The sequence below is a fragment of the Poecilia formosa genome, unplaced genomic scaffold, assembly GCF_000485575.1.
Source record: "Poecilia formosa unplaced genomic scaffold, Poecilia_formosa-5.1.2 Scaffold114, whole genome shotgun sequence".
Classification (NCBI taxonomy): Eukaryota; Metazoa; Chordata; class Actinopteri; order Cyprinodontiformes; family Poeciliidae; genus Poecilia; species Poecilia formosa.
The window spans coordinates 235,302-258,851 of record NW_006800053.1 but is presented as its reverse complement, the minus strand read 5'-3'; the positions used below and the strand labels follow the sequence as shown (position 1 = coordinate 258,851).

At 42.7% G+C, this 23,550-nt stretch overlaps 1 protein-coding gene across 2 annotated transcripts; it reads left to right on the top strand.

Annotated features, from left to right (window-relative positions):
- Positions 1-1,561: 1,561 nt before the first annotated feature.
- Positions 1,562-23,270, top strand: LOC103143628 (ankyrin repeat and fibronectin type-III domain-containing protein 1). Of its 2 annotated transcripts, XM_007560237.2 has the most exons (19): positions 1,562-1,946; positions 6,649-6,955; positions 8,668-8,935; positions 9,037-9,237; positions 12,113-12,226; positions 14,990-15,087; positions 15,315-15,405; positions 15,975-16,082; positions 17,252-17,351; positions 17,794-17,923; positions 18,087-18,206; positions 18,428-18,537; positions 19,066-19,180; positions 19,258-19,424; positions 19,524-19,689; positions 20,098-20,260; positions 21,170-21,336; positions 21,477-21,681; positions 22,351-23,270. In XM_007560237.2, exons 2-19 carry the CDS (start codon positions 6,794-6,796, stop codon positions 23,028-23,030), a joined length of 3,165 nt encoding a protein of 1,054 aa, XP_007560299.1. In that variant the 5' UTR covers positions 1,562-1,946; positions 6,649-6,793; the 3' UTR covers positions 23,031-23,270. The 2 variants fall into 2 exon arrangements, with proteins under 2 accessions (XP_007560299.1, XP_016530976.1); XM_016675490.1 differs by lacking the exon at positions 1,562-1,946 and having other exon boundaries at positions 3,451-6,955.
- The last annotated feature ends 280 nt before the right edge of the window (positions 23,271-23,550 follow it).

Below are 23,550 nucleotides of genomic sequence, written 5' to 3'. Positions count from 1 at the left end.
ATCAGCCAGCAAGGACGAGGCAGCGTGAGCTACGTCTGTCAACTTCACTTGTCAACTTTCGGGGAGGTCATCAGAGAAAAGAAAGAAAAAAAAAAGAATCTCACTTCTTTTGAAGGACTTAAAATGGAAACAGTTTCCACGTCATTCATTAACCTTTGTCTCCAGAAACACTTGTTTTCAACCGCTTCCTTTGAACCCCCAGACGCCCACACGTGTGAGTCTATAATGTGAAGCAGTCAGAAAGTAGCTATGCTTTTTTCTTTTTGTTTTACTGATGTTATTCCACCACCTATGCAGAAGACAGATGTAGGGTCCCAGTGAAAAATCCTAAAATAGCTCCTTTACCGTTTCCCAGTAAATACGGTCATGTCACATATTTATTGAGCTCAGGCTGAAATAGCATGTGGTTTCCTGACAGTCACCGTAAGAGTCATTAAAGAAACTACAAGAACGTTCTCGAAACCCTTGACACATAAAAATCTTAAAGTGTGTCATGTATTTTTTATTTTTTTTTATTCAGCCCATTTTGTTCACCCAAATTCAAATGCACCCAAATAAAATTAAACAACTTGCCTTCAGAAATCATGTAACCGGTACATATGGTAAACCTGTGCGTGATTTGGCCTCAATGAAAACGCAGCTGTTCTGCCTCAGGCGGTTAGCGCTGAACATTAGTAAACAAAGAACACCAAGAATCAGACAGTTCAGGGATAATGTTTCTCACAATTATGTGTTTGGTGAGAAACTAACATCCTATATTAAACTGAAAAGAGCATCCCCAAGGTAAAACTTAGTGGTGGTGTCAGCATCATGCTGCGGGGATCCATTTCTTCATCTGGAATAGAGAACAGGGGTCAGTAACCTTGACAACCCTAAAAGGACCAGCTAAACAAAATCTGCTTATTTCCACACAAGCAACTTTACTCTAATTTGTTAAAACCTTCTAGAAGAAATTTGTTTTAAAGAACTGTTTTTATTTCCAGGTTTAACACATTCTCTTAAGTGGGACTTTCAATATTTTTTTAAATAGAAAATGACATCAACATGAGCGCATAGTTCGCAACCAACTCACACAAACAAACAAAAAAGACTGTTTCTTACACTATAAGTGCCATTCTTTGTATAATTTTTGGCATATGTTGGATGAAAATGCCTTGTAAAAACTGCAAAAATGGCATTTTTAAAGTTATATTTTGCACGGCTCAACTTTTTTTTTTACAATTATTATTATTATTCTTTTGTTAAACCATTTGGTCTTCACCAATGTAAAGTAATGTCTTACAATGGTCCAGTCAACGTCCATAAGTATAGTTGAGAATCTCTGGCAAGCTAAATGAAATTAAAATATTGCTCACAGATGTTATCCTTCCGACTAACTTTACAGGTTCAAGGCATAACACTACTCCATTTGGACTTTTCACGGTTTCTCTTCTGGGACTTCAGACGCACCGTGAGAACACGCAGGCTGCCTTCTTGTGTCGTTACAGTTTTTTGGTCTATAAATAAAAGGGATTCAGACATGCCGCCCACCCCCACGCTCAAATGGGGGGCGCTGCACAATCAACACAGAATCTCAACAGAAGCCGCATCAACTTACCAAGTATTAAAAAAGTAACACTCGGGACTCCGTCGCGGTGTTACAAAATCAAATAACAAGAGACTAAGATGAGTATTTGTTTTGGGCAAAACTCTTTAAGGTATATGTCTCGAGGAAGTGGGCGGGAACGAGGAAAAACGTGCGCGCGTGGGTGGGTGTCGCGTAATATTCAGTCTCACACTCCGGGTAACGGTCAGGTGCGCCTCTCAGTCCGCGGGGCAAATTCACTGAAACGATGGATTTTATCCGGTCAGCCGGCGGACGTTTCTGAACAAACAACGAAAACTATGTCGTAGCGTCGCTGCGGCGTCGGACGGAAGACAAAGCGAAGTGGAGAAATTCGCTTACGGTAAGAGACGCGTTTGAAGTGTTGAACAGGATATTATTATACGAGGGTGAAGCTCCTTCACCGGCAGACTCTTCTGACCTTGATGGCTCAAGAGTTTCGTGAAAGTTTCTAAAACAGTGTTAGGATTTCATTCTTGGCTCAAGGAGTACCCAGTGTTGGACATTGCACCACAATATATAATGTGTCTGTTCGAAAAGTAATTTATTCAAGTAAACATTGATTAAAAGTCATTCTTAATCAACGAGTTATCCATTTACATGGTCCTGGAAGAAAATTAAGAACTCTTGTAAATGTGTATGATTTAAAAAAGAAATCTAAAAGCTTTAAAAAAGTAATCCGTATGAAAGTCCAAAACCTTTTGTGTTTGAGTGGCTCATTATTACCCAATCGTGAACAAGTGGGTTAAATTACACTTTTGTCCTTTTCATTAACAACCATCATTCCAAGATATTTTGTCAGGTTTTAATGTGGTATCCATGGCAACTTCTAATAATGAAGCACAACGTTCGCAAGGAAGCAGCTGCAACGCAAAGAAATCAATTCCTTTCTGAGAAAACTATTGGCATAGATGTGGTCTGCTGAAGATGACCTACAAACCAGAGGGCTGATCTAAAAAAATAAAATAAAAAATCCCCTGGTTTTCAGTTTAAAGTGAAATACAGAGAAGGTTCCAGTAGCTAATCAGAGTCTCATTTCATGCCAGAAATTGTAGTAATATTATTTATGTATTATGATGTTAACTAGAACATTTCACTCTCGATCATGGAACAATGAATTAAGGACTTAACAGTGTCCTAAAGTAAAACAAAAACATGGCATTTACCTGTGAGATGAAGCTTATTGACACGATTTCCCAGTGTTTGTTTGACAAATATCTTCCATCTTGGTTTTCTCAGTAGTGACAAGTGATTCTAAGCAGGAATAGTTGAAAAAGTCAATAGAGGTCCATGATGGTGTTGGATTTATTTTTTATTTTTTGTCAAAAGCAGCGTCAAGTGACCAATTCATGCAAAATATGATGTTTTGAATATTGTTGCATGCAGAGTAGTCGACTAAAATTCACGCTGACCTTTGACCCTTTGGTACCAACGCATTACCTTTTTTTTATCCCCTTCTAAATCTATTTTGTACCTGTAAACAAACCATTTCTTTCTGAGTTTTTAGTTGTACTTAAATAATATAATGAGTTATGGAATACGTGGACATTAAAACATGGCATTTACCTGTGAGATTAAGCTTATTGACACGATTTCCCAGTGTTTGTTTGACAAATATCTTCCATCTTAATGTTGATTAAAATTTCATCAACATTTAACTGGATTGAGATCCACATTTGGTCCCATTGATTCTATAAAATAAGACAGATTACGACCCCTGACAGCAGAGCTGTACGATACACTGCAAAAACACAAAGTCTAGTTAGTTTCTTGTGCAAATATCTTCATACGCTTGAAATAAAATAACTTTCAAGTCACTTTTCAACAAAATATAGGAGCTTGTTTTAAGTCAATCGCTTCCTACTATTGATGAAAACATAATTCTGTTTTATTGACAGATTATTTCACTTATAAAATGGGAGAAATATCTGCCAGTGAATCAAGTCATTATCGGCTCCACTATTTTGGCTTCAGGAAATTGAGACCTGATAAGATGTGAAAACCTTTCATTTAATAACCTGCAGATCATTGTGTCTTAAACTGACATTTTAACAGGAACGTACTTTAAATGTCTACATTTATTGTTTCGGCTGTTCTTTCTTGAATGGCTGCCTCCCACATGCCAGCTTCTTCTTTTATGTTCAATGAAAAAAAAAAAACACAATATTTGACTCACAAGAGTCAAATGTTGATGAAATTTAAACAATATTTTAGGTAAAGTTACGAATCTTAATTTCTTTTTTTTTGTTTGTTTTCGCACAGATTTCACAAACTCAAACTGCACAAGAATCACTGTAGAATAAATAATTTCACGTTTGACTGCTGCATGTGTTTTTCATTACTGTGTCAGTCTAATGTAGTCTTTGAAAATGCCAATTTGTGTGATTACTGAAATCAAACAGTCTGTATCACTTTACATGTTGGCCATGTTTCCTTGACTGTGCACAACACAGTTGATGCTCAGACCCTACTGACTGGAAATCACAATAAGTAACCGTAAACTTGATTAAACCACACACTATATTTATTTATAGATTTTTCTAGCACTTATACCACCCTTAACACCCTGAGTCGGTGGGTTTACCACTCTGTAGATTGGTGTTAGTGTGTTTTGTTTCGTTTTGTTTTTTCCTCCACCGTTTTGTGTCCTTTTTTGGCCTCTGAGACAGACATGCCACTGATTCTGAAAGCTCACTTTCAGGCCTCTGTAAGTCAATAACATCCCGACGCTTTGACATTGTTCAAAACTAGCCTGTGGTTTATTCAGACCGTCGACTGCGCAGCACCACTTCCTGTGGGACGCGAAACCTTATTCGTCACGTTTCCACACGTCGCTGAACTTGAGTGCCACTGCATTTCGCAGTCTGACAAACTGGAAAGGCTGCCCGCGAACACACAGCGCGCTCTCTCAGGTCTGCGTCAGAGAGCCGTGAGAGGTTAAAGAAGAAGAAGAAAAAAAAAACACAACAAACAAACATCCCCTCAAGTTGAGAGGTTGACAAGAAAAAAACCCCACAGTGATTCAGTGGTGTATTTCTCTTCGCAGGTCAGTGTTTCACGCCAACCTGCTCTCGTTTTCTCTAAAAGTGCAGCTTCCAGTTTCTAAGAGCCCTACTTTGTCTTGTTTTATCTGGGAGACAAACACTAAACACGAGCTTATCTCCTCTCACAAACATCTCATCAGCACTTTTGGTGAGTCCCGCAGGACACAATAAACAAACAGAGGAAGAGTCTTCCAGTAACACCAGATAACGCCCTCACGCTCCTGCGTCCGGACATGTTGACAGTCCGTGCGCCGTGCAAGAATCACATAGCGGGTTAACGGGCCTGACGACGATGATGTGGCGTCATTCTGGCTAAATTAGAGCGCACCACGGGAGTATTTGATTCCTCCCAAGGACGGTTCCCCACTTAGTGCATAAAGACTCGGTTCATCAGGGAGATGAGACATGGCGACGGGGACAAGATCCACTTATTCACGTCTGACATCCCGTGAATGTCTCGCCGTCAGAGAGACGCTCGTTCCAGTCAGCGTGCTTTTGAAACGGAGTCGAGGCGACACGAAAATGATTCCAAACTGGAGAGAGGATGAAAGGAGGAACGGCGTCACAAAAGGAGACTGAAAAAGAGAGGGGCTGGGGAGGTGGAGGGGGGAAAACGGCACCAGAACTCGATGATGATGATAACATGGTTTGCAGACTCGAGCTGTCATTAACGTCTCACATTTTGTCACTTCGCCACGTAAAATCAGAAACAGAAGATGGTATGCGATAGTTAACACGCTGCATTAAAGAAGTTTTGCAAATGAAATAAAAAAAAAAATTCCAGGTGGAAATTTAATAAAAGCTGAAGTTCAGTCAGATTTATGACACATTAAATTGTTACAATAAATCTCTGAAGGATCTTGATTTAATAGGAGTTTTGGCAGCATTTCATTTTCCCTTTGGGATGAATAAAGTATTATTGAATTGAACTGACTTTGAAGAAAAGCAATCAGTGAATGATAAATTTCAAGAATTTTGTTCTGGACTTTGACTAGGCCATTATAACACATTGAATCTTAACCATTTCATTGTTGCTTTAGCTGTCTCAAGTCTTTATTTAGCCTCATCCATCTTCACCTCCATTTTAACCGGCTTCCCTCACTCAGCATGATGCTGCCACCACTATGTTTCACTGTAGAGGTTTTTTTTCTTTTTGCGAATAGATTAAAAAGAAGAGTTGTGTTCTCTATTAAGGATTGCAAGGACACCGCCTGCAAAAGAGATTTTAAATTTAACTGAGTCTTTTCTGGTTAGATAAAATGTAAAAGAAAACTTCTTCTGAAGCCTTCAGAGAACTTGAGACAGATAAAAACACACAGAGGTTGACTGCTAATTAGACTCTGAAGGCATTTAGTTAAATCTGGGGATCAGAATAAAGGGGAGTGAATACCAAAACCTCTTTGAAATGTTCCTTCTTCCACTTGGATTTGATTTGTCTCATCAATTCCTTGAGGTTTGCGGCTGCACTGTGACAAAACATGGACAAGTTTAAGAAAGTTTTTGCGCAGCACCATTTGCTGAGACGTTTGGGATATAAAAGAGATTTAAATTCATAGCAACAAGAGGGAATTAGCGTTTATGGGAGTTTGCAAATCTTTGCTAATTAAAACAATGAGCCTGTTGCTTTGTTTTGAGAGAAAGATTTCCTCCAGAGCAGGGAAAAAACAAACGAGAAAAGCCCTGTCACGTAACAGCGGGTAAGAGGAGAACAAGCGACAGAACAAGGCAGAGAGGCTGAATCCTTCAAGCTATTCTCATCTGCTTTGAACAGGCATTACTCGCGCCCATTTATCCCGCTTGGATAACAGCTCTCAGCCGATACTCGGCACTCAAGTTAGCAGAAAATTGTCTTCATTGAGAAGGGAATCAGTTGGCCTCACTGAGTGTTCTGTTTTATTTTCTTCTCTTTGTGTTTCCCATCTTTTTCCACTCCTGCGTTTCACCATTTTCCTCGCTTTTTTTGTTTTGTTTTTGTCATTCTTCCCCCGTTGCTCTTCTCAGAGTTCCTAATCCTCCTCGCAATTTCCCAACAATTCCCGTCTTTATTTTCCTACATTTTCGACAACTAAGCTCCTTTTCTTCCGCTTGTATCTTTTCCTGCGCCCTTCCTCCCTCCCCGGCTCCTCTTATCTCTCTCTCCTCTGTCATGTCCGTATCCATGAGGAACCCACCTCAACGCCGGCGCTCCCTGGGTCCCGTCTCACCCAAGCGAATCTACAGGAACCTCTCTGTCAGACTCAGGGGAGGAGAGTCGTCCGTCGCCGCCGAGGTGGATTCACCCAAACACACCAGCAGGCCTGCAGAAGCTGTAAGATGCTAGCACTCTCTTCTACCCCACCACACCATATTTAGCATCGGCAAAGAGCTGAAACTGTTTTGTACCTTATTATAGGAAAACATGCTGCTTTTTACATAACTATGGAGAGCATATAAGCAAATCAACACTAAATCTAATGATTGGTTCTGCTGGATTTGGTGACATGCATGTTTATCTCCTTTAATCTCCTGTGGCAACCATTCAGCTGGAAACCTGGGGTGGATCTAGCTCCACCTCCAAGGACAAAGCTCCTCCTTGAAGCTGCAGCTTCCAAGCTTCTGCCTCACAGAGCAGCTCTCCTCCGCCCCACTCGGCTCCTTCAGACTAGCCAGCAGCAATTAGTAAACACCTAATGGAACCGTTCACCAGCTGAGCTCATCACAGGAGCTACTTCTCAGTGTAACGCTGCTAAAAACGTTGTTAAAGGGTTAATAAAGTAGCCGTGTCGTGGTGACTTCCTGGAGGCGGAGTTTCGGAAAGGGTCAGAGTTTTTAAAGAGTCAGAGGCCCAGTTTCAAAGTATTAAATTACAAAGTCAGTGTTCTTGTAAGTCATATTTGATGTAGTATTTTTGTAACAAATTAGAGCAACATTCTAACCTGATTGTGCTATAGAATGGTACTACATGCCTCACAACACTGCCCCTTTAATAAATGAACTCCTCACCAGACTGTGTGAGGAGGAGGATGAGGAAGAGGAGGAGTACTATTGAGCCAGGATTATGCTGGAACCGTGTTAATGAGTCTTTCCACCCCTACACCTCAAATTAAAACGACACTGTGAACCTCTCACTGCAACACTATAATTAAGGTGCTTTCAGGTGGAATAGCTGATTGGAGATTTATTTTGAAGCACAAAGCTAATCCTCCTGTCGCTCATATCACACGAGACAAACAGCGGCTGCACTTTGACTAAGTCGACTGCGTGCAGAGGAGCTCGCAGGAGGCGTTGTGGTTTCGACCAGTTATATGGTGAAGAGCTGTGACTGCGTCTGCTGCACCGGTGTCTTTCGGCTGCATTGTGGATTGTGTTTCAGTTTGTTTTTGGTAAGCTGTTGCTTAGGAACATGCAGTCGGTGTATTCCCTGCATGAGCACAAAATCTTACTAAGCGGTTTTGGTCTAAGTTTCTAGTGCAAATATTCTGAAATAAGACAAGTATCGGCAAGATATGGGAGATTTTATTTAAATAAGTGGTTAATATTCATGAAAAAGTACTAGTTTAAAGTGGAATAATCTGCCAGTGGAACAAGACATTTTAGCGTGTATATAGGAAGCTTCTATACTGTGCTGAAAAGTTACTTTTAAGTTTTGACTTATTTCAAATCTACTAAGATGTTTGAGGTTGAAACTCGACCAAAAGAATCCTCCGTAAGATTTTGTGTTTTTGTTATCTCTCTAAACAGAGAGAGAGAAATATTCCTGAACAAATCACCACCACTTTTTCTTTCATCCACAGCTCAAGCCTTTATTCAGTAATAACTCAAATTCCCCGGCTTTCTTTATCTCATGAGGCTGGCATATGAGTTTGTCGTCCTTGGCCGCTTTGATTTATGGATCTTGTGGGGTTTTTTTTCCTCTTTCTTTGCAACTCCCCTCCCTCCACCTCGCCAAATAAATCTCCTTCGACATCTGAACCCTCTTTCTCGTTCTCTTTTTCACACGCCTTCTTCCGTGGTGCACCCTTCTTCCCTCTGCCCCATTAGTACAAGACCCTGTGGGAGGCGGTGGAAAACGAGGACACTTTGGCTGTGCAGAGCCTCTTGTCCAAAGATCATGCCAGCTGCGGAGGAGGAGGGTCGAGCTTGTGGGAGCGAGGGGAGAAGAAGGAGAAGGACTGGGAGAGAGATAAAGAAAAAGGGGTGAACCGACTGAGCGAGCAGGGGTTGGTTCCTCTGGATGTGGCGGCGCTTACCCACAACTCCCCTCTTCTTCATGTGCTGACGAAGGCAGGCGCCAGGCATAACCCTATTTGTAAGTTTTACCCTTTAACTGATCAAAACGAGCACGATAAACATTTTTCACCCTAATAAATGACACGCATAATCTGGATTAACGCCTGCTTTACTCCTCAGTATGCCGGCCGGCAGACTGGGGGCTCAAACTGGACGCCCTGGTGGATCTGGCGAGCAGACGGATGGAGGAGAGGAAGTCAGAGCTGGCCAGGAAGACAGGCGCAGGCCCCCAGGCGCAGGCGGAGGTCCAGAGACAGAGCCGCCTCTGGAGGCTGCGGCTGCAGCTGTACTGCCGGATGAGAGAGAACTTCCAGAAGACGGGTCAGTGCCGTCGTGGTTCTTCATCAGCTGTGAAGTTCTCCCAACCCCTTGAACCTTTTCACATTTTTGTTATGTTACAACACGACAGACCTCGGTGTGTTTTTATATGATTTTTTTTTTAGGAGATGGACAAACATCAGTTTCCATTCACCATATAATTGTGCAATTTGACATTTCGAAAATAAATTTTGCACGGCAATTTCTAAAAACAACTCTTGTTTTTCAATAAAACATTGTGGTGTTGGGATGAGGTTGCCGCTGGCGCAAACCACAAAGAAGATGATGACAGGAAGTAGCTGGAAGATGATGCCGTGTTTTTTTTTTTTAAAGGCTTATCGTGTGCACAAGTTTTAACTTGTGATTTTAGTTGCGTTTCTCATTTAAAGGAAACGCAGCGATTGCAAAAATTCTTCAAGTTATCTTCAAGATGACAGCGCTTAATTACTATTTTATCAATTTGAGCAGTTTTCATCTGTATAGTGCCAAAAGACATCAGTGTGAAAACATGTTCAATATTTATTTTAGGAAGTGGTTATCGAATGCAGAGACAGCTGTTTATTAATATTTTAACAGTTTGATAATTGATTTTATTAATATATTCTGGCACCACCGGCCCTTTGAGAGTATTCATAATTTTGATACGGCCCAAAGAGAAAATGAATTTGACACTTTTGCTTTACACTGTCTGACTTCTAGGACTTTGACTCTGTTTAAATTTTACATCCCTGCTTCATTGAGTTTTGCCTAAGCAAATGAGATGGCGTCTCCTTTCTACGGAATGCCCTTGCTGCGCCCGAGTCCCTCCCCGGCGTTCCTGCTGCACGACACCATGCCAGGGAACGTTGCTGATGCTCGTGTTTTATTGAACAGGAGACCGAAACGCCACGCTTGGTTTGCAAACGAAGACGTCTAACAACAAACAATGTGCTAAGAAAGAGGCTGGAAAATCTAAACCAGCTGTAATCTGCACAATGTGCATTACAAAGCTTGAAACTTGAAAAATGATTCGATATGATTTACTGAGAATCTTTAGTTTTTTTGCGAACACCGAGTTGTTTAAAGAAGGGTGCATTTTTCTTTTGTTTATATTCAGTCCCTTATTTTTAATACATTAATGTGAATAAAGAATGGAAGGAAGATGTCTCCTAAACAGCCATCAATGCCCTCCCTCTGAACAGTGGAGAAGCTGGGATATAAATTGTGCACCGCTGCATTAGTTCTGCATGGCTCGTCTTTAAAGGGGATGCATGCAAAGTTTTTTAAAATGCATCGTATAAAATCTCCCGCCAGATATTTTAACGAGGCTTGAAATCTTTGTATTGAATTGTCTTTTTTTACTCCGGTTCTAATCTACAAAGCCCTCCACGACTGCTGACTATGCCGCTGAGATCAATTAGTCAGCCCACTATCTTGCTTAAGTTTGAATTTTTTTTTCTTTTTCCTTTCCTTCAGCTCTTTTGCTATGTTCTCTCTAAAAGTCTCCCTTTTTAATCTCATCTAAACTTCCAAGCGAGTCCCCCGTCATCGGCCTGTCCAGACTCTCATTGCCATGCGCCTGCTCTCCCTCCACCGGCTCCGCGGATCAAATGAAACCTTGATGCTGGCGGATTTATGCGCAAGGAGTCTGCAAAGAGAAGTTCCTCAAGGCCGCTGCGCTTCTTGCTTCTCACACAAACCCCATTTATGTCTTAATTCTGTTTCCCCTTCAGCGGCGCGACTGGTAGCGGGGGTTGTTATGTTATTATGTCTATTTATTACCGGCTCTAGCGCTTTTTAGTTAGAACTCGTTTCGTTTCTCTTAAGGATCTTCAGATCTCTTTATTACCGCCACTCGTGAGGAGAACAGGGCCTCAGGTCTTACTTCTGTGCGCGGTGAAACTAAGCGTATTCTCACTGCAAATCTCCGGGCGGACGAGAACGCCGGCTGAATGTTTAAAGTCTAAAATATACATGAAATGTGGCCCAAGGTGCTTGACATAGTGGGAATCCATTCAATTCCAGGTCGCCGCTGAGTGTGAGCGAAATATAAATCTCTTTGTCTCGACTCGGCGGGGAGAGAGCGGCGGCTACATTCGATCACAAAGCAGAAAGTCTGAGCCGCTGCTAACAGGTGAGACGACGACAAACGGCTCCCGCCGCGTTTCAGAACCGCAGGGGGCCTCAGAGGAAGATTTGTTTTTGTTTTAGTTGGAGGTAATGATGTGAAATCATCCATTTAAATTTGAGACGGATTTATGCGGCAGAGCATTAGGGTCATACTGAGAAAAATAAAATAAAATAGAATAAATTCAAAGAATAAAGTCGGAATAGAATAATTCTGACTTTATTCTCGTATTATTTCAACTTTATTATCTTAATTTTATTACATTATTGTGTTTATTGTATGGCCATAATACTCCATCATGGATTTAACTATCCAGGGCCGGATTGAGACACATAACGGCCCCTGGGCTGGAGAATTCGTTGCCCTTCCAACCCCTGCAAAGTAAAAATCTTTTACTCTTGAAAATTACAGAACATTTATATTAATAGGTAGCTGTGTAATTCAATCTACACGTCTGTAGATGAACTGATGGATGGTTGGCTTAAAACATATGGCAGGTGGCTCTCTGTTGCTCCCAAAAATATGATGATTTCTGCTTGACTGTGGATTCAGTTAATAAAACTCCAGCAATGTATTGCTAAAACACCACCTGCGAAACGAGCCCTTGACTTTCACATGAATACACAACGGGGCGCACCGGTTCCCGTCTCTAGTCTTGTTTTTGGACCGTAAAGCCGGAGCATGGGAAGGACACGCGGATTCGGTTGTCCTAGCTGTGTTTTATGTTTTCCATGCTTGTTGTTTGACCTTGTGTAATCTTGTCCCACCCAGAGCTCCCAGGCCCCCCCAGTCACGTGTCCTTACTGGTAACCAGCAATTCCTCTCTGTGCGTGGTGATCAAGGAGCCGGACGGTAGCAGCATGGGGCTCATCACCCGCTACAAAGGTAGGTGGTGATAACTCTGGCAGTTTATCAAAGCAAATTCAGTTGTTTTAACTCAAAATGTTCTTAAACACTTAGGGGTGCACCGATTTATCGACCAGCTGATTTATCGGTGCTGATTTATCGGTGCCGATTTCCTTAATTTTGGAAGATCGGTGATCGGCCGATTTTTACATGTGAAGCCGATCTTATCCACCGATGTCATCAACTTTGGCAAAGGTCTAAAAATCAACCACTGTGCTTTTCTTTTCTCGTGCGAGAGGTTTGACTGACAAGCTGGCTGACCAGGTCATGTCTGCGCATCTACAGTTAACAATAGTCACCCTCCTGTTGTAAAAGTCAGCAACTTTCTTGATATGTTGAGCAACATTTCAGACAAAATAATGGTATCGGCCAAAATTGGTATCGGTAAGTTAGGCTTTTTAAAAGATTGGTGATCGGCAATCAGCTAGAAAACTGCAATCGGTGCAGCCCTGATAAACAAACAGCACATTTTCCCATAGTTATAACTTATTTAACAAAACAAAACATAAACAGAGAAGCTGTGTGGGAAATATATACTTAATTAGTATTCATTATTTAGTGTTTGGATAATAACTTCTAAAATGTCTGCTGTTCACAAACGATCCTACTGGTTCGTGGATTCGGTTCCGTTTTATTAGCAGAATCTGGCCGCAGCTTTTTTTTTATCTTAAATGCTCTCGATATAAAACTTTGGACACATACATGGTCCAAAGTTTTGGACTATGAAGTTTTGGAGACTCATCACCTGCGGTCTTCGAATTCGAAGACCGCAGGTGATGAGTCTCCAAAACTGGCCCATATCTTCACCACTCCACCACCATGCCCTGAGCTGATGTGCTGATTCACAACACCTACATCTTTACTCCTGTCCCCTGGTTTGTTCCGATGAAAATCCAGGTTGTGCTGCCATATCCTTCAGAGAGAAGAAGTGTTCTCCTTCAGTCTCTCCAAAAAAAAGAAAAAAAGAAGTTATTTTTACAACTGTGATGTCTTGAACTTTTAACATTTAAGATGCTAACGGAGGCTCTCGTATTTCCCCTGGGTGTTTCGCAGCTTCTCTAAGCATTCTGTGTCCGACCTTGAGGTGAATTTGCTGGCGATGTGAAGTCCTGGGAAACTTGCCAGCTGTCTTAAATGTTTTTTCCACTCTTGAATAAAAGGTTTTTCACTGAGGAAAAATGGACTTCAAATTGTTCGGGAACAGCCTCACAACTTTCTATCGGGAATTGCTTTTCTCACGGCTACTTCTTGATGTCTCTCCGCCTCAGCAGCGTGTTAACACATTGCTCCATAATAGCAAACTGCCAGAGGCGGTCGTCGTGACAACAGGCAGTTCATCCATTTTAAATCTGCTGGCAGCAGTATTTTGGTACGCTGTGGTAGACTCTGTGACCTCAAGGACACGAGCCCACATCCTCACCCTGCCACCACCGTGCTTGACAACTGGCATGACGTGTGTGAACGGATATGTTGTACACGGCTTTTGTAATTATGCTGCAATGCTTGGTCAGGGTCAGTCGTGGCCTTTTATTGTATTGTTTATCAATCATTGTGATAAGTTTCTTATCATAAGAGTTTAGATGTATCGTTGTCATGATAAATTCCAATTGATGACGTTTAAAACCCCTCAGACTCGTCCTTGTTGTCGATATTGAAAGCTTTATTGTTTTCCCCACCATTCGTTCACCGAAAGCATCAATAAACACCAATAAGTTTAAAAATACAGATACCGTGTGCAGCAGTTTAATGGGACAAATCAAAGCGTGGGAATGTTTTTCCAGAGTGTTTGTGAGGATGTAATCACGGTTCGCTTCTGGTGTGAATACCAACTACAGGAAATGTGCGTCTTTTTGGACCTCACGAGCCACCGTTGCTGGGCGTCATGGTAAAAATGAGCCCTTCAGTGTCGCTGATGCTACCACTGCATGTAGTTGTGGCGACAAAGTCGTACCTTATCGTCCGTTTTCTGCATGTTGAGGGTCAAAACATGCAGATTAAACTTTGCCACCCTACATTCTACTGAAATTTTGTAAAAAAAATAAAATAAAATAAAAAGAACAAACCTTTAGTATTTTATAATAAACTTTAAGATTTAAAATATTGACTGGGGTGAATTTGCTTAGATTTTTCAACTCCTGGGAAGATTGGCAACATTCTTGAATGTTTTCTGCTTGTAGTTCAAACACGTTGGAAGTGATCAGTGATCACTGATTTGATTCACAGCATGTGACTGCTGCTTTTCCTCCTAAATTCTTGTTCACAACAAGGGCGGGCTTAGTGCCTTCCTCCTTTTTATTAACATCAATAATGATATTGTGAAATCTGTTTATAACCCAGGTTTGTTTTAAATCATTTTAGACCACAGCGGATGTGTTGCGTCTCATCTTTCCACCTCTATTGGATACAGACGGATGTTTGCGAGAGGGACAGTAAATTATTTGGAACGTGACAGAAAAGAAACAAAAAGGCGTTTCATGGAGTCTTATATATCAGTTCAATAAAATCAGAATCCCACACACTGCCAAGCTGGTGTGGAGGAACAAAACCTTTTTTTTATTTGTGCTTCTAGAGTAGGCGTTACTTTATATCCTCCTGCCAAGAGTAGATTAAGCCCATGTTCTTTGAACTGTAAATACTCAGATCCTTTGTTCTCGCTTATTGGAGCTCTGAGCAAAGCCAGGGAGAATTTTGTCAGTGAGACTGTTTCTTTATTTCTTTTTCTTTTCTTTTTTCCCTCCACAGTGGAGTGGAGCACCTCACCCAGCTTCAAACGCGTCCTCGGTACGGCCCAGGTCACAGAAACGAGGAACCCCTCCTATATCATCAACGGACTGACGGCAGTGAGTTGAGCAGCACACACACACACACACACACACACACACACACACACCGTACTGATAAAAATATGCAGCGACTCTAGAGTCTATGGGTTATATTTCTGCTCATTGAACCTGGTTTTCCCCACTCGATGAGATGAACTGATAACAAAGAGAGCTTTCTCACTCCTGTGTCCTTAAGGTTAACGTTCAGTGATAACTTGGCACTCTGCTGCTTCTCCCAAACGCAGGGAACGCACTACTACGTGAGAGCGAGCGCCTACAACGTGAAGGGATGGGGCCCGCCTCAGAGCTCGGCTCCGGTCAGCGCCGCCCCCTCCAGTGAGTACGCCGCGCTGCGGAACGACGGACCGGAGTTTTTAAAAAAACGTTCAAGATTTAGCTGACTTCCAGCTCCTTGTGAAGCAAGCGAAGGTTGGCAGATGGCGTGAATTATTAAAACACAGAGAATCAGGGATGTTGCTGTGAATCGATGTCGCCCTGTAGCTCGAGTTCGAATTGGCCTCGTAATCTTTCCCTCCCCTCTCTCCAACCTTCTTGCTCTCTTTACTCACTTTTTCTTTCCAATTTACGCCTCCAGTAACACTTTTTTTTTCTCTCAAATTGAGTTGAAAAGTTAAAGTGTTTAACAGCTCCGAGCTTTTCATTAGATAAGTTTCATTCACATCCAACTTACAGTGGAAGTTCAGAATTAAAAAAAAAAAAAAAGCGTAGAAACTTTCAGAGCATTCAGGTGTTTTCTCATGCAAGCACTAACGCTCCCTTATCTTTGAGAGAAAAGCGGCACTCAGGACTTGGCAGCAAATTAATTCTTGCCTTTTGAATGATTTTTTTTTCTCCCTCCAGCTGCATGAAAGAAATAATTTGTTTTTTTTTTTTCCCCCATGCAGGCTGGAGAGAGTGTGTTGGTGTGAAGATGCCGCTCAGGAACCACGAGGGCTTTGTGAGGAAACTGCTGGAAGATGCCAAAGAATCCCAGTATACAGGATATTATATAGGTAACAATTCAGTCATGCAAATTGTTAAAACTGGCAAAAATACATAACTGGTAGACTGCTAGGCTTTGCAAATGTTTTCATACCCCTTTAATTTTCACATTTTTTCATGTTTGAACCACGAACATTATTGTGTTTTATGTGACAGACCATCACAGAGTGGGAAAAAGATGCTCTAATGGCCTGCATGCAAAGCATCGTGTGGTGGAAAACTAACACTGCACGTTGGCCTAAAACGCACCATTCCCACAGGAATGCACGTTGGTGGCAGCATCATCCTGTGGGGAGGCTTTTTTTCTGTAGGGGGAGAGAGAAGCAGGTCTGAGTGGATATGGAGAATAACTTTGTCAAAAAGTAATAAAGAACCAACTAATGTTTTTAAAAATAGATCTTCCTCAGGTTTGAGGAACTTTTCAGTTTTTTGATGGAATAATTACAGTAAATTTTCACAATAAAATGACTCTAAGAAAATGTTTTAGATAGTTTTTTTGTGTGTGTTTTTAGGTTGGGAACGATGTATGATGTCAGAATCAGGTTCGGCTTTAAAGAGCAAAAACAAAAGTTTTGACTTTGATTTCAAGCAATTTATATGAATAAATTTAGGAAAATAAAAAAAAAAAAAAGTATTTTTTTTAACACAAATGTCAACATCCCACTCTGGGAAATGTATCCACCCACTTCCTTGCAAAATTGTTGTTTTTCCTCATTTTAAAATATGAAAACAGAAATAAAATTATGGCTATTTAAATGTGACAACACTTTTTCTTTAACAGATATTTATCAAAAATGATAACATTTGCGGCTCTAAACAATTTCTGTTTTGCCGGACCGAGGGCAATAATGTCTGTTTGGGTTATAAAGGCTGCAGCCCTCTGTTGTAGGCAATGACACCGGCTTGTTGCCATGGAGCACACACACATAACGACGTTAGTAATGAACTGTTGCTGCCCGTCCTCCAGCCAAGGGTCAACAACGTTGGCTCCGATCCATTTAACCTGGTTATTTCCTATTTAACAACCAACACTGGCTGCGTCGACTTCCCGAGGCGCAGCCGTCACTCGTCCTTTTTAAACCCGTCACGTTTAGCGCGACGCATCTCGGAAATAACTCAGCGGCTCGATAATCGCCACCTGGCTAAACATCACTTTCCCTCCTCTTGTTATTTTCGACAGACAGCTCGAAGTCGGCGAGTCCCAGCAAGCGCCTGTTGATGTCTCGGGGCATCAAGCAGCTTTTCCACTCTGCCACCAAGTTTGTTCGTCTCCTGCAAAGGTTTGCCCCGTCCGTCCGTTTCCCCCAGAAAACTTTGTAAGCCCGGGGCGCTGGGGCAGTCATTCATCCAGCCGGCCACCATGTTTTTGAATAAAAAAAAATGTTTAAAATTGACAAGAAATTTGAAATTATCCCTGGAACATTAATACCTAAACACCAACTATAAAGTCGTAAAAAAAAGGCAATAATTAAAAAAAATTAAATAAATAAACGCTAAGCCTGGTGGGGACACAAGTAAGGCCTGGTGGCCCGCCAGGCTTATATTACACTGTGGGAAACCCTGTCACAGTAAGGCTTCTGTAGCTCACAAATGATCTAAAACAACCAGAAAGCCACACAAGTCAACATTCATTTCACTCTCTATGTGAAATTACTTTAATTTATTTCCCTTTCCATGTGAGTGACATGTGAAAGTCTTAACAAGGGTCCTCTACGTTACCAGGGGTGTGTACTTGGCCACTGTTTTCTACCACAAGGACAACATCCTGGTGGCCGCTGAGGATCAGATCCCACTGGTGGAGATCCAGTGCTGCTCCACCTCCATCACCCAAGACTTCCTGTGGTTCGCCAAGGTGAGCAAACACAAGCAAAAGACTGGATTCATAACAGGCTCACAACATATGAACATAAATATTTATGTTCACGCCCATGACGACCGTAGGAAACTGTACATGCCATTTTTTTCCCAACTCAAATGCCTAAAACACCTGCATGTCCCTCCATTCTCTCTTTCAGCTGTCCTGCGCATGGCAGCAGGTGCCCTGGCTTCAGCAGGGCCTGTCGTCTGCTCACTCCTCGCCCTCCTCCCTCCTTCAGAACCGGCACAACATCTTAAAAGCCGTTTCCCAGCTGCAGGTAGGAAGTTGAGCCTCTTATTCTCCAGATAAGCGCCGTCACGTTGGTTTAATTGCAATTTTAATTACCTCCTTTACATCTCCTCCTTCTCCCCCCTTTTCTCTCCTTGTCGTCTTTTTGCCGAGCTCGTCTAATTTACGCAAGCATCCGAGGCTGTGTTTTAACACTCACTAATCTTTAACGTCCTCAGTTTTACCTTTTGCTCTTGTGTCTGCTGTCAGTCTTCTCTAGGAACAATGGATTTGGGTCAGGTGTACTACGAGCCGCTGAAAGACAGGCAGGGCAATCTGCTAATAGTGACGTTGAGGGAGTTCCCAAATCCTCCATCAAGGTGAGACGGAGTCTTTTCACCCAGCCTGTAGGAAACGTGTGCCAAACTGAAGGCACAGGGGCCAAATCCAGCCCGCTCTAAGTTTTCATGTGGCCCTCTAGACTCTTCAAGGACACAAGAGTCTAACTGAGTGCTTAAATGTGATCTTATCAGTCAAATCAAACCAGTTTTGTTATCTCTATACTGCTACTTTTATATTGATGTGAAAAGATGTTAAATATTATAAAATTTCAAGAAGTACTCATTGAATGCAGAGATGAGTTTTTATTGTTTTTTGTAGCAGTTTATTGTGTAGTTTTATCACTACATTCTTCCACAACCAGCACTTTGAAGACATTTGTGATCTAGATATGGCCCAAAATGAAAAAAATGTTTGACCCTGCAGTGCAGCACATTTGTTGAATGAAAGATATTTGACTCTGATTTTATTCTCGCTCTGCTTGCCGTACTTTTCTGTTGTCGTTCCTGGAAGAAAAATGACAGAGTTTTGCTGAAACATCAAAGTTTTGCTCTGTTTCTGTACGTCAGCCCTCCTGACCCCCCATTCCACTGGATTCCTCTGGACCGGCTGGAGCGGAATCGCAGCAGAACCCCTCTGCTGCCCGAGCCCACTGCCATGGATACGCTCTTTGAGCAACTGAAGGTGAGTTTACGTTTGGTCAAAACGGAGACGAACGGTGTTTAAATTTACTGGAAACCAAATGTGTCCTGCTCCGCCAGGACAAGCTGTCCTTCCACAGGCACAGCATCCAGTGGGCCCAGCCCGGCCTGTTCGTGGGCATCCTGAAACTGTGCAGCTCGGTGGACCAGATCAGGGTCCTGGTGCCGCAGCGGCTGCCAAACCTCCTCTGCCACACGCGGGTCCGACACAATCCACACGTGACCAGGTAACGCCGAGGGACGTGCCGTTAAAGTTCACAGACACAAACAATACTCAGAAGTTATTTAATCACTGTTTTCTTCTTCTCTTTGTCACCGGGCCACAGAGAGGAGTGGACCTGGCTCCAGAGCCATGTTTACACTGCACACAGCGGCAGCGCTCAGAGCCCGCCGAGCGGCGAGGACGAGAGCAGCGGAGTGGAGGAGTTTGTCAGGTCTCTGAGAGCCGCAGTCACACTTCTCCTGACGAAGCTCAACATCCCCCTCTACAGGGTAAAACTGGAACAAAACCTTCCTCTAAAAATGACTTTCCTAAAGCCTTGCACTGCCATGGGCAGCATTCATTTCTAGTAAACATGCTGAGATTAGCCAGGTTGATGTATGTATGCGTTCTGATGGGGTTTTATGTGATGGACAAAATGGCCGATACGGTACAAAACCAACTTTTGTTTCAGCAGCTTGTGACGTGTCCTGCCAGCTTCACACGCCGAGAAATTTACTTTATTTTTATTTTTTTTATTTCTCATTACAAAACAGATCAAGTGGGATTGGACAGAGCGCATCTGTAAACATGCGTAGTAATAATATATATTTCTAACCCAGGTTTCAATATGTTTCTTATCTAACTTGACGAATGAGGCACATTCCTCATCTTTGCCTATGCAACCGTGGTTCTCGTAGGCCTACCAGTATGGCGTGTACACGCAGGAGCTGCTGCAGTTCGGTGGGAAGGTCTCCATGCTCCTGCTCCTGCCTCCCAGTGAGGACTTCAGCTCCAGTTACTGGCCTATGGTGGGAACCAAAGAGCCCGGCCTCACCCTGCCTCTGCAGATCTTTGAACTGGGTGAGAGGGAAAACACATGTGGCTTGGATCTGTTTTGAATGAGGTAGAGCAGACTGGGTGAATCGTTTCTTGATTAAAGCTTCGTTATGTAACTTTTATTTTTTTTTAAATCTATGTTTTTTTACATATTTGTTAATATTGTCAGTTCTTTGTGGCAGTACAGTATGGGACAGAAACAAACTGACAACAAATGAAGCTCCTCAGCTTTCCCCCCAATACCTCTATTAGTATCGGCAGAAATGCAGAACTTCCAATCAAAAACAACCTATCGGAGCCAGGAGGCGGTTTTTAGCGCTGTCAATCAACCCAAATGTACTCGCTGCTCAATGTGCTAAAGGTGCAGAAACAACTTAACGTTCCAGGAAAACTATTTGTCACCCATCATCTGTGGCCATGCTAACTAGCCGTAGCATTCATGGCATGATTGACAGCACAAAGACCCTCCTCCAGGCTCTGATTGGTTGTTTCTGACTGAGTTGTGTATTTCTGCAGATGGCTGTAAAACCACAGGGAGAATACAGAGAAGCTTGATTTTTTTATTTATTTATTTATTTTTTTGCAAAAATACCTGACTCATGTTAAACAGAGTGTAAAAAAATAACCTCACTTTAAAGTGTGACTTCTATGAACCTATGAAAGAAATCTTGCAAGAAAAGCGTTGCGTCCTCTCCATAAGAAAGCTGTGTGTTGTTGTATTTGATAAAATATAAGGCATTCGTTTTATAGAAATGCCACTTTAAGATCAGTTTGTGCCATATCCAAAAGAACTAAAGAGCAGAAATTAAAAATAATTGCAGTGAACAACAACAAAAAAAGCCAAATTCCTGTGGGAAAGAATCTGATTATTCAAGCTTTCAGGTCAATTTAACATCAGCTCTTCTGTTTGCTCTGTGACTCGTCATCATCCAGTTCACTTCTGGACCTACGAGCGGGACTTCCTGACTCAGTACTGCCAGGCCTGGGTGAGGCTGGAGCTGGACACTCACCTGGCCCAGCAGGCCCTGCGTGAAGCGCTTGACACCAAGGAGGTGCAGGAAGCCCGGGAGCGCCTCAATAACATCACTGACCTTTCTCGTGTAAGAGCATAAAAAAACAACCTTTTTATATTTCTAGCTGGATAAAAGCTGAAATTGATTACTGATGAGCATTTACCAAAGGAAACCGACTCCCTGGATGTCGGCCAGCAGTAAAATGGATTGGACTATTTTTCCCACAGCGTTTGGAGATGGCATGGAGGGACGCCCGTTGGATAATGGACTGTCTGCAGTGTGTCCGCTCCAAGCAGTGGGTGGGGGCGGTGCCTTTGGGCCTGGTGATGGGGGGGGACCCACCGCCCTGTCCTGACGGCGAAGAAGAGGAAGACAGCTTGACTGCAAGGTTGAAGTGGCCCAGCCGCATCCAAACACAAAGATCTTTAGCAGGTAATGGCAGCGCCATGCATGGTTAGCGTGCCTCGTTTAATCTTTTTAGCACAGTTTTTAGGATTAAAGATTGGAAATGTTGCACAAGAGTTTGATCACAGTAAAATATTCTGCACTAACGGTCATATTCAAACGTCTTTATCCCTTACTTCTCTTTTTAATCAGATGTTGCTCTTTGTGGGGTTTGCTAAGAAGATAAAAGAAAATGTTAGCATGACTAGATTATGAACTGGGTTCCACCTGAGATCATCTAACATCTGAAACGTTTCCTCACACCTTAGCTCTGTAATCAGAACTTTTTATAAGAAACTTTTAAAAGTTTATCGCAAAAGAGACCAACACAAAGTTTCTACCAGCTTTACACATATGAAGAGTCAATTTTTGACCCGTTTTTCTTTTAAAGTAGCTTGAAGTCAAGAGTGTCTGTTGATAGTTTCACCATAAAATCCCAACATAACACATTTAAGCTTCAGGTTGTAAAAAGGACAGAATGCGAGAAAGCAGTGTAAGATGAAAACCTTCTCATATTTTACCTCTTCAAAAGTCTTCATTGTCGAAATTGCCTCCTTTTTTTTTTTTTTCTTTGAGGCAAATGATTGAATCCTGGGTGAATGTCCAGAAAGTCGTCCTCACTCCCAACTCCTTTCTGATTCTCTCTTCACTTTTCAGGAGGTTCCTCCGGTGTCCCCATACCGGTTACCACCGAGGTCCACGTTCCAGAAAGAGTCCCGCTTGTCCGGGAGAACGCTGCGCTCAGGCTGATGGAGGGCATCGTGAAGGGAGGGTACCCAGTTGACATCAGCTCTCAGTCAACGGCGGACCTGTCCGGCGTCGGCCTGCCGGAGGACGGATACACCAGCGCTTTAATGGACAACGGACTTAGCTCTGCCGCTGTGGCTCAGCTGGAGGCCACAGTGTTGGACACCATAGACTTCAACCCCAGCATCACGGACGTCATCCGGCCGATGGAGATGGCGGAGCTGGTGGACATCTTGCCGACGCTGAATCTTATTGAGGAGGACAACCCCTGCGCTCCATCCACGCCGTCTGTAATGGACATCCTGGAGAACTTTGGACTTGGGATTGGGGAGGAAAACGCCCACTTTGACTTGGAGATTGACGACAGGAGGGGGTCGAAGGCGAACACTGAGAGCGAGGGTGTTGTGCTGAACGGAGAGGGAGTCGCGCCTTCTTGTGCCACTGCAAATGGTTCAGAGAGAGACGCACCACTTTCAGGGCGCGACTCGCCTCGGGACGACGGACAGACGAGGGAGGCTCCAAGTAAGGGAGCATCACTTCCTGTGAGAAACCTGGTGGAGTGGGACAGACCGTCCACCAGTTCATCCTGATGTCAAACTCTGTCAGCTTCAAGTTGCAATCACACTCCAGCACTCCATGAAGAAGTGAAAAACCCAACATATTCTTTTTTCGATCACTGTATTTATTCATAGTAGATAAAAACTTGAGTTAGGGCTGGATGATGTTGGGGTTGGATGATATGGGCGTCTCATCTCAGTCGATATCAATAATTACTGATTGTTTTTTTTGTTTTAAATATCTGAAATATTCCCAAACTGGTGACATGTCCTTTCCTGTTTTAGCCAGTTTTCATTCCACGCCATTTTTAAACCTTTAAGCAGTTATGAGGCACAGTGGCGAAACCTGAAACTGCTTCTGCGCCAGTTACTCAACAGGTTGTTGCTAGGCAACCAAAGAGCGAGTGAGTTGCTAGGTAACGAATGAGTGTGTGTGAGTGAATCAGTTGATGCCACCGACCTTGCTTAGCCGGCTGTGAGAGGTTGAGCTACTAAAGCCTTTCCTCTGCCTACATCTCCCAGAATGCTGTGCGGTTCTGGATTGGAGTTCAGT

Excerpts from the sequence above, each read along its gene's own strand:
- LOC103143628 (XM_007560237.2), top strand. The coding sequence starts at position 6,794 with ATGTCCGTATCCATGAGGAACCCACCTCAACGCCGGCGCTCCCTGGGT. Across the intron at positions 6,956-8,667 it reads CCAGCAGGCCTGCAGAAGCT|TACAAGACCCTGTGGGAGGC; the intron begins GTAAGATGCTAG and ends CTGCCCCATTAG. Across the intron at positions 16,083-17,251 it reads GTATACAGGATATTATATAG|ACAGCTCGAAGTCGGCGAGT; the intron begins GTAACAATTCAG and ends TATTTTCGACAG.